The 11,494-nt window shown below is 39.3% G+C and overlaps 1 protein-coding gene across 2 annotated transcripts; it reads right to left on the bottom strand.

The window, feature by feature from the left end:
* Window positions 1-3,577: 3,577 nt before the first annotated feature.
* Window positions 3,578-5,879, bottom strand: LOC147423981 (ricin B-like lectin EULS3). 2 transcript variants are annotated; one of them, XM_086501403.1, is made up of 5 exons: window positions 5,604-5,879; window positions 5,361-5,483; window positions 5,093-5,217; window positions 4,956-5,025; window positions 3,665-3,783 (listed from the first exon to the last, which is right to left on the bottom strand). In XM_086501403.1, exons 1-5 carry the CDS (start codon window positions 5,760-5,762, stop codon window positions 3,778-3,780), a joined length of 483 nt encoding a protein of 160 aa, XP_086357529.1. In that variant the 5' UTR covers window positions 5,763-5,879; the 3' UTR covers window positions 3,665-3,777. The 2 variants fall into 2 exon arrangements, with proteins under 2 accessions (XP_086357528.1, XP_086357529.1); XM_086501402.1 differs by having other exon boundaries at window positions 3,578-3,783; window positions 4,956-5,217; window positions 5,604-5,858.
* Between the last annotated feature and the right edge of the window lie 5,615 nt (window positions 5,880-11,494).

Genomic DNA, 11,494 nt, shown 5'->3' with positions numbered 1-11,494 from the left:
AGGCCAAAAAGGAGGGTAAAAGAAGAGTCGAATAGAGAGAGAGAGAGAGAGAGTCAAGCATATAGGGCAGTATAAGGTTAAGCTCCAAAGGGGTAAAAGTGAAAGTGAAAAAATAAAAAAAATGAAAAGGCTAGGGGGCAATAGCGACGTCGCTAATGTCCCCCCCCCCCAAGTGCAAAGAGTGAAGAAAAGAGAGATAGAGCAAGGCGGTGCCCCCTTTCTCAAAAATGCCGATTCAAAGTGCCAAGTGGACCAATTAAATTATAAATTCTCAAATTAAAGCCCCCTCCTTATAAAAGTCAAAATTGGATTAAAAAAATGGTTTTTTTCTTGGCTTTTGAGTGCCGTTTGAAGCTTGCAAAGTGAAGTTCTCAAGCAATCTAGCCCCTTTGTAACTTTTGCTTGAAAATGGCCATGCTGATGGCAGTGCAATCTCTGTATATGTTTTTTGAAGTGCAATCAAGCCACAGTTGCCTCCGACGCCGTTGTTTCCCCTTTCCCCTTTCTCTTTCTCTTGCTTTCATGTTTCCTCTCGTTGCCGACTGTGTGGAAGTGTGCCCCACCGGACCGATGGTGTTTTGAGTGGGAAAGCAAGATTGAGTGATTGTGTGCATGTGTGAGGGTGGAGACAGACAGTGGTAGTAGGTATATCCTGTGTGGTGGTTTGTAGAGTGTGAACTGTGGCAATTGAGCATGCTAGTGTAAAGTGTTTCTTTGAAAATGTTTTTTGAGAGGATAGGAGTGTTGTGAATACCTTGAGCAATAGAGAGGCCCTTGTGTTTGCGCCGGGTCTGTTCCCCCATTTCCCCTCTCCATCGTCATGGACATAGACTCCATCAATACCTCGTCATTGATATCATCATTGTCGGCATAGACCCATTGGCACCTCGTCGTTATCATCGTCGTCGACATAGACTCCATTACTATCTCGTCATCAACGACATCATCATTGACAGACTCCAACAGAACTTCATCGTCATTGTCATCAACATAGACCCAACAGTACCCGTCGATACCTCAATTTCCACCAATATCGAATAGTACCCAATATCAGTACCATCAATACAATACCGAGGATCAGTAGCACCAATATGCATTACCATCAACATCTCAACAGCTACACATTGTATGAGCATTGCGCAAGAACAAAGAAAGTACTTGCTGACAATAGAGCAAGGGAGCCCTTGAGAATTTGGGACCCAACATGGCATGTCCTCTCTCTCTCTCTCCTCTTTCATTCAGTTTAGCTTTTTCAAGAGATGTAAAGTGTCCCTCGTGTTAGTGCAAAGTACTAGATCCAAGCTAAGTCCTGAACGCTTTCGCTACTTCTGACGCTTTCTTTCAACCAAGGCCCATGCCACTCATGCACGTAGTGACCATGGATGAAGCTTGGTCGACACCTTGAATTGTAGACATGATTTTTGCTACTCCTCTTAAATTACAATGAACGCTCACCTTTTGAGCCCTTGATCCAAAAGGTGCATCCTGCCTAATTGAGTAGTAGGTATAGATAGGTCTAACTAAAACTAAAAAGGCAATCTTGATTTTCTTTGAGAAGGCCAATATGAGGATTGGTCTTAGAGCTTGAAACCTTGCACATTTTTAACCAAACTCCTCAAACTAATAAACTAATTTAGACTACCGACTTCACAACGATGTAGTAGCACAAAAAGAGTTTAAGAATTTCACTCCTATTTATGTTATCATTATTCACAAGAAGAATTTAATTTATACATATTATATATCGAATGTTACAAGAATTTTAAAAACTGAATTTGCAATGTGAGCAATTTTAAACATTTATAACAGGCTCCACTTTTCACCTTGAACAAATATGAATATTACCTAGTTGTTGAAATCATAATATAGAGAAAGGAAGAGATGCACCATGACAACAGTGACCAATCCTCCATTTCATATGCTTCTTCCCACAATGAACTTTTAGTCACTCTAGTCTCTTCCTCATTCTTGTCTTGCAAAGAATTACTACACCAATGCAAGGACTATGGTAGTGTACATAGTGAGGTGTGTCTTGCGAGCAACTACTACACCTACAAAGGGACTATGGTGGTCTAAAGTGAGGTACAAGAGTTGGTTCTAGAAATTTTAGTTGATAAGTGAATACATTCCTACCCCGCAAAGGGCTGTGAGTCTTGCATATGTGGCTCAAGCTCCTTGCTTTGGCTCCACACAAGAAGCTTATGCCCGCCCTCATCAAAGCAAAGGGATCTTGTCTCAAGGTTCTTTTAAGCCAACTCATTTAGGTCTAGGCTGAGATTGTATTCCTATTGAGCTATACTAAAGTAAGATTTTTCTTGTGTTTTCATTTTATCATATTGTATTTGGGCAAGGCACTACCATAGAAATAGTATATGTACTTGGTAAAATTCTCATTGCATATATTTTAAATTCTCAGCATTTGCATCCTATGCATGATATGATGAGCATCACTCTATTATATTGATATGATATGTTCTATATGATCCATGACGTATACGAAGATATGAACCAAGAATATGATGAAGATAAAAGATTACAAAGAACAAGAAATATGATGAATATGAATAAGAGTCAAGGAGAAAGAAGACTACCATACCACATGGAGAAGCATAATTTTCACAAATTTTATGATTATTATCATAATATTCTTTGGAATTGAACCTACGCATGATGAAATGGCCATCTTTGTGAACCATAAGAGTGAATAATCAAATTGAATCACCTATAATGTATCAATGTGACACCCCAAACCCATGGATCAATCACCTTAGACTGTCCATGATTAGTTCCAAGGGGAGATTGTTAGGATTCCCCCAACCATAGAGTACTATGGGAATACCCTCTCTCCATATGACATTGGCCATACACTCCCATGACACATACGTGCATGCCTGACATATAACCATGACACATAAAGACAACATTCGATGAAGGTCAAAAACTACAATAGATAAAGTCCATGATCTCCGTTCTTTATAAGACTTGCTCTTAAGCTATAAAAGCGTTAGGTACTTTGTTCGTTGTTAATCTAATGCATTACCGTCTACTATTGCATACATATTGAGTCTGTCTTGATTAGTTGGTAATTACATCCATTATGCTAATTGCGCATAAATGTGACCTATGCTCCTTAATCTTAATCCTCATTATACTATGCACATGTCACAAGCTACTGCCGCCCCAAGGGGGGGGGGGGGGGGGAAGAGAGAGAGAGAGAGACCCATTCCTAGCAATACACCAGCATAAATACTTTAGTTCACAAATTTGAGAGAGAGAGAGACCCATTCCTAGCAATACACCAGCATAAATACTTTAGTTCACAAATTTGAGGCAAATTAACAAAAATGGATTAATGAGAATTTTAATGCACCTACATAATTATTTTACTTCGCAAAGTTGAAGCAAATTGATAAAATGGGTTAATAAGTTCCACAAAACATGTAGACGTATGCTAAATATTAAAGCGGGATTTGGTGATTATCTCCCAAACGTGCAGTAACGAAATTACCTAATAATGCAGGCCTAGAGAGAGAGAGAGAGAGAGAGAGAGAGAGAGAGAGAGAGAGAGAGAGAGAGAGACCCAACAAAAATAAATCCACAAGATATTATCATCCGGATATATGCATGATAATTATCTTAAGTACCATGAAATTCCAAGCTATCATTAGGAGAATAAGGATGAGTTGTCTTTTCAAAAAGGGGAATCCTTCTCCTTTTAACCTTCACAATTATTGTGCTTCTGCTCTATTCCTCCATCTGTTGATGATGTCCATACCCTTATTCCTACACATCAAAAGAACAGCAAAAGCATATAAGATAAATCTATACAAAGACAGCCTCGAATAACATCTTGTCACTTTTCGACGATGCGGCAAACAAGCACCAAAATATACATCAAAATCATTAAGGCAGTACTCATAGAACATATACCACCAACCATTTCAATTCAAGAATTTACAAGCATGTTTTAAAACCTTTAAATTCCGTTTCTCATCAGTGTTGCTTTTGTTTTCTAAGGATGTGGTCACGAAGAGCATAGTTATCAATAAAATGTTATTGATGCATCTACACATAGTTACTAAAGGCTTTGCATAATAGCATATAAGACAAATAAACGGGCATGTATGACCATGCATGAAGCACGCCTACTTCAAAAAGTAACTAATAATTTGAAGGTAAGAAACCTAAACTAATTAGAGAAATTTATAAAAAACCTTACATGTAATCAATTATTCTCTAGATTTTTTAATGTCCCACGTATTCCAAGTTTCTAGAAAAATGCTAAGCATTCCTTGAGAAAAAAACACACATCTTACCTCTATCCATATTCTACATGTAGAACAAACTTTAACTGCATGCACTACATGCCAAGCATAGAACATTAGCAAGCAAATATACTCTTCACATTTCAAACTTTTAAAGGATTTCTAAAAGGTTTGGAAGCCTTCTTCTCTCCCGTACGCAAGGCACAAGTTGATCAATTGGTTTAATAAATTCGAGAGCCAAAATTAAACTACAAATATAATGTTTGGATTTTCAAGATTTTGGGCTTTCCATGATAAGGCATGAAAATCGGGAATATTCATGTAGATTGATATAGGACCTTGGGACATTTAAAAAGTCCCTCTCCTACACTACTAACCTCAATCCCTTTCTTCCCATAGAAACTTAATAACACCTAACTGTGTTGCTTACTATGCTTATTCTTCTCTTTTCTTAAAGAGCAATTTGTTTCTTCATGTACAAAAAAAACCATTAGCAAACTTATGAGGCATAGAACCAAAGAAAAACCCTACACCCTAAACTATAAACGAACCATATTTAGCACTATCCAAGACATCTCGCAAAACTCTAAACTTTAAGCAAACCATATTTAGCGAGTAAACCTACTAAGCATGCCATAGGGAAAAGAGAAAGTAAATCATGTAGAATTAAAGGAAAACCATATCACTCACAAAGCGGGAAGACCTTCCAAAGTTGATTGTCATGCTCATGCCAAGTATCAAGAACAACAGGTGTCCCTTCCTTCACCTCATGAGAAGCCTTGTCCGAGTGATGAAACAAAGACTTCTTTTCCTCCTTATGTGTTAACAAGGTCATGTTGAGAAGAGTGTCACTTGCCATCCGCACTGCGCGAAACCCTTCTCCAAAGTCTTGGCTCTCAGAGAACAAAATGTCCTCATCCAACATACCCGGTCGATACTCGACAAGATGGAGCTACAAAACCATACAACGTTACGTTAGCAATTTTGAGTGCTGTAAGTTGGTTTTGGTGGGTGGGTGTGGGTTGGGGTTGGCAGGGGCCCCGGGGGGGGGGGGGGGGGGGGGGGGACACACACATGCACACGAAAATTTAGAACCTGGTGTCCTTTCTCCTTGCCATGCTTGAGGGCTTGGCCAGTAGCCTTGTTGACGAGTGCAAATGCAGGCGATCCATAGTTGTCCTTGGTGCGAGCTCCGTATGTCTGGTCCTTAATCCACATCTTTGCAATGCAGACACAAAGCAAAAGAAGGTTAAGATATGGCTCCTCTCTCTCAAAATCAACCCATATAACGAGCAGGGCCCGAACCCCCATCGCAGACAAATTTGTACTTAGGAGTACCTGAGTGGGATCGAGGGAGTCGGCGGGCGCCATGACGGGAGTGTCGTTACGAATGGCGAGATTGAAGGTTTTGTCAGCCTTGCACAAGATTTTGACGAGCAGGTGGCCCTGCACGCCGCCATGACCATGGGGCTCGTTACAGCAAGAGTGCGAGGCCATGCTCTCTCACTCTCTCTCTCTCTCACACACACACACACAAAAACTCACTCTACAAGGCTCCAACGCTTTAGACCTGCTGTGAGTGCTGTCTATTTGTAGACTCACTAGGCACTACTCACTAGGCTTGGAGTTCGCATCGCAGTGCCGCGTACAATCTTCTCCGGTGTAAGAAAAGATATGAGATAATGAGCATATCCTTTTTGTCCTTTCTCTGTCGGCAGTGGGCACCCTGCTTTCACACGCGCTGCTCCAGCATTGGCTGACATGACCTGTCACTCTCTAGTAGCGAAGGAGTCTCACCTGCTGGGGAAACCCCCATGGGGTAATCGATGAAGCTGGAGAGATGGGATCAATGGTTGTCAGTTGAACAGGGGAATCTTCAGGCGGATGGGCGAACAAAAAAAGGTCACGGTCAATGCTCGCAAGTTGAATCAAACCCACCTCGTGCCCGTTGACATGATGTTGCCCTAACCACGCGAGCATGTAGCTTTTGATGGCATCTATGACAAATCACACCCTTATATGTGAACAAAAACGAGAAACAGTAAACTCTACAAAAAAAAAGTAAACTCGGACAACATCCAACGGTGCATGATGTTATGGAATTTCAAACCCTACTTGCGCGCCGTCGATCCCACGACTTGGGCTAAGGGCTTCATTAAAGACCCCGTGTTCTTTAGTGTTGAGGAGGGAACCCCTCATCAATTATATGTACTAGTACGTAAGCACCGCCTACGTCAGCAACACCTACCCCCCTTCTCTCTCTCTCTCACACACACACACACACTCACTCACTTTGCGTGTCTCCTTGTGTCGTCCAATTGCAAAGTGCATTGGCCAAATGTTGTAAATGGTGCCACGTGGCCCGGGGAAGGGGGATGGAATTCCTTCTTCCTTTTTAAATAGTATAGATATAGATAATGTGACATGTGAAACGACTGAAGGGATCGACAGTTGCGACATGGCTTGCACTGAAATGGGTCTGATAAAAGGATAGATTGAGAGTTAGAGGTCCAATCATACCTAGTCTCAATGCTCTGACTCGCCTTTCATTAAAAAAAATCATAAAAACTTGTAAATTTGAAGGACAAGCTTGCATCAAGCCCATGTAGAGCAAATTGCATCGTTTTGGGATGCAGTTAGACTTAGGACATAGCTACACGAGGCATAGTTATCTACTTTTAATGATTATGCCCAATGATGCCCCCTACGAAGTCAAGCTCGGCAAGTTGTGCTCACATACAACATAAAGCAACTATCATAAGCAGGACACATATTAGGTTACTCATTTATTAGGATACTTCGGGGTGTTATTAGAGCATCCGTCTCATTAGCATGAGGTGATATGTCAAAAGGACGTCGGAGAGGCAAGCCAAAATGGGGTTAAAGGCAAATCTTGTGGTAAGAAAGGAACTGTGCCAACAAAAGAACTCGTTTAGAGAACCCACGGGGCGTTGTCCTCAACACATAGTAATATCGAGGACCCAAACCCATAGCTTCTATAACCATAGCTAGACGAACATTATTGCAAAAGTGATCCCGACCTCAAAGTGTTACCCTTGTTATGCCTCAAAACGTTCACCAGTTGGTTTGCGCTATTGAAGCTCCATAGCGAGAGAAGAGAAGACGCTCATACCACTCTGAAAAGTCTCTCCTTACAGATTCACTTGCTTGTTGAAGATGATGAATGACCACATATAAAACTAGCTCCTGTCCCCATTCCATAAAGTAAGGTAATGAAAACGAGCAAAGAGGTAGCCTAAAGAATTAAAAGATTCAATCTTAAGAAGTTCTTGACAACAAGATGGAAAGAAAAGACAAAGATGAAGGTAAAAATTATTGTAAGAGATGAGGATAGATTGTGCCTTACATAGATGAGTCAACAAACAAAGAATGGAGTAGCGTTACCTAGAAGTTAAAGGTATAACTTGCGGACAAAGATATACTACCTTCCTTATTTATTCCAAGTTGAGGAAAACTCTTTTCTTTTGTTGGGGAGTTTGCAAGGGCCTCCTCCTAGTCTTTATTCTTAACCAACGCATCTAAACCATTGACTCAAAAAAAAAAATCGAAGTAAATTCGGGCTAAATTCAAGCACCAAAGTTTACTCAAGAGACACTTTAGATTTACACCATGGGAACGTGGACTTAACCAATACATGAGAAATTAGTTTTTCATCATAAGAAAAATAGCATAAAGAAGAAGATAAGGAATAAGAAAAAGATAAGATAAAGAAAAAGGAAAAGAAAACAAAAAGAGAAGATAAGGATAAGGTGAGTAAGTAACTTGTTAAAAAAGTTTTGAAAAACAAAATAAATTATCAAAATAAGTAAAAAGAACTTATCGACAAGAAATTGTAATCTATCAGAATAAGTGAAGGCACTTTATCTAAATTGTGCATAAAAAGAGGCCTTCTCTACTCATTTTACACTTATGTCCTTCATTTTTCAAGTGCAAACTTGAGAGTAAGCTTGAGGAAGCCATAACTAAGCCTCTTTCACACACACCTCCTACACACCTCTCTTACACACATCCCCTCTTCAAGAGAAGCCATGGCCAAAACCCTAATCAAGTTTGTCATAACTCGATCTTCTTCTCACTACACTCTCCATATCCTCTCTCCTAACCCTCAAGCTTTTTATATCTTGAATCTCCTTTGTCTCTTTTCATCCTCTCATTCCAAGTAGCGCAATTGGGCATCTTCAAGCGAAGGGAAGAGGAAAAGAGACGACTACACCACCAAGATTCTCTGATAATTTCCAAAGCAAGGAGAAGACTCTACCATACACACACTAAGGTAATGTTTTCTTGTTCTCTTTATGCTATTGCACTCACTTGAAAGTGATTTACCTTTCATGCTTACTTAAGTTCATGCTTAAGCTCTCATGTTTCCATAAGCAAGCCTTTTCCTTGCTTGCTTGGGAAAAAGAAAAACTTCTTAATTTTGTTGTTATTTTTTTTATTATGGTTCATTGCTAATCATAACTAACCATTATGTTATTTCAAGCTTACTAAACTAATATGGCATAGAGAGAATAGAAAGCACTTTTTTAAACCATAGGTGACTGGAGATCATATTTACCTAAATAGTATGCATGATGAATGGTGACTAATATCCCTAACTAACCCTTAATCTTTTGCATAAACCCTTTTATTGATTTCTAAGTTACTTTTATTCTCTTACATAAATTACTTTGGCAACGGCAACTAAGTAATGAAAATTGTTTTGGAACTGCCCTTATTTTTCAAAAGAGGAATTATAATTTCTCCAAAAGTTATGCTCTCATGAAAAGCTCACAATTTTTTCTTGATTTTGCATAAATTATGTGTGTAAGAGTTTTAGTGACATACTTAAGTTAATATCGAATTCTCTAAAGAGCGAGTTGAGTATTTGAAAGAACATTTTATCATAGCTAAAGGTGTTATCTTTGAAAGAGGATCTCTCTTCCAAGTACGGTTATCCTCCCTTCCCCTCTTGTCAATTGGAAAACCCAAAATCTTTAAACTACTCTTAGCTACAAAATTAATCCTCTCCATAGTAGCAAGGTATGCCTAAATCCCATCTTAAAGAAGAACTTGTTATTCATACTTCCTTGCATGCATATTTCTCACTACACTAGCATGCCCATCATGTTGCTTGAACATAAAAAACTCCCATCACTTTCGTGGAAATGTCCCATGGACCACCAATGATGCAAAGAAAACGAATGGGATTCGTTCAAAACGGGGTTAAGTTGAAACTTGTGCCAAAACAAAACCTTAACTTTCAAGAGACTCATTGTTTTTTTAAGATCTTGTTTGAGTAGGAATTGAAAGAAAATAGAAACTAAGTGGTTATAACTCAAATGAACCTAATCTAAATTTCAACTAGGATTGAAAACTTTACCGATAAAGATTTGACGTGGATTACCCTAGCAAAACAGAGAAGTTTAAGTGTGAAATTTTTGTTACATGTTTGGAAAAAGGTCGGCGTAGGTGTTTACCTATGGGATGCAACGAGGATGGTCCTTTCTAGCTAGGGCTGATAACCGTTGGTCTATATATTGAGCTCCAGTTCATTTTAGGCCATGGAATTGAGATTGAATGGAATTGAGTCTCGATTGGGTGGGAGGATTTGCAGATACATCTGAAAATCGGCTTAGTCCAGGTAGACATGATGTCGATGGGAATGGAGGAAGGAAAATGGATCCATGAAGAGATTGGATAAGGGAGGAAGATATGATGTAACTAAGGAAATCTTCTTGTGTAAAGGTGCCATCTCCACACGTGGCAGAGGAGACATGATACATGAGTTCTGGGACGAGGATAGGGATATGCCTGGAGAAGTATATGTGAGTGTTGGAAGGATAACCAAATAACTTTGATAATACTAAAGGAAAAAGGAAGTAAAATATTTTATAAAGAAAAAGGTGGGAACGACCTGATAAATGTACACTTTCAAGGGTATGCAAAGTTTGCATGCTGCTTTCAAATGCTTGAAATGTATTCTCAAGTTGAAATGTTTGGAATAATGTTTTCTAGTATTGTAGTACTACCTTGTAAAGGTGCATTTATCAAGCGGTTCGGTGGGAGGGTGGATTCTGGAGGGTTAATTTGTTGGCCAAAAAGTTGAACCCAATTTGATGTTGTACATTAAGTTAAGTTAAGAACGGGAAATGAATTTTGATTCACAAAACAAAGATCAAACTTGGGAACAAGGGATTTGTGTAGTTATTAAATACATTCATCTTAGGGGAACGCTCTGACGGTTGTGCTCGACCATAACCAAGAAAAAAACATCAATGACCTTGAATCAAGGGTGAATTAGAGAATTCCCACCAGTTGACCTTGGAAGGTAGAGTTTAAATTTAGTCAGAAGCTTTGATTGGAAATTTTGAACGAATAAGGAAAGATATTTTGGGGTTAACGGTTTTATATGAGAAAAAGTGAATGTTATCACCCCCTTGAGTTGACATCGAAGAGTAAGAGGAGTCATGTCTTGGTGTTGATCTCAAGCGAGAGGGATGTCAAGACTCGTGGTGTATCCATTTGGAGATGGTGCAGTTGGCGGTCCCTAGCATGGTCCTCACAGTGATTTAGCAATCACGAGTTGGGTCTTTACCCAAAACTACGCTCTTATAGACACTCTCAATGCTATAGACAGAACAGGAGATCCGCTCAAGTTGGAATCGTATTCACAATTGGATCTTTTCTAGAATAAAAAATCCATAATCTTGGGTTTTTTGTGAACAGTTGTGCTGTCTGAAATGCTTGCTTTATCTATACACATAGGTATAGATAAGCCTTTACGAGTTTAAGACTTTCAAAAACTCACATTGATCTTTGCTCTAAAAGTATGTAGTACTGAAGTGACACCCAAAAAATCACTAATGGCAAGACTCTTGCTTGTCCATTAGAATCGATGGGTACTTAACTGGGTAGATCTATTCGCTCTTGGTAGCAATCATTGATGGATTACACACAGATGTCTCTCACCCATTCAAAAAAAGATGGATGGTAGCCCTCCTAAAATAGATGACTCTTAGCCCTTCCTTTTACCAAACCAACTTAGGAAGATTTTAGTAAAATCATGCCTTATTTCCCCATCTCGATAGAGATTAGAAACGAAAAAAGAGAGAGAGAATGTTGCTGAGGAAAGTCCCTTATTCTAATGTGTTGTGTGGCCCCTGTGTATGATTCTGTGCATACAATGTATGTCTCATAGCTTATCCTATAAGCATACAACAGTCTGC

The sequence above is a fragment of the Adiantum capillus-veneris genome, chromosome 26, assembly GCF_014529385.1.
Source record: "Adiantum capillus-veneris isolate H3 chromosome 26, ASM1452938v2, whole genome shotgun sequence".
In the NCBI taxonomy this organism is placed as follows: domain Eukaryota; kingdom Viridiplantae; phylum Streptophyta; class Polypodiopsida; order Polypodiales; family Pteridaceae; genus Adiantum; species Adiantum capillus-veneris.
This window is presented reverse-complemented; position numbering and strand designations above follow the sequence as displayed.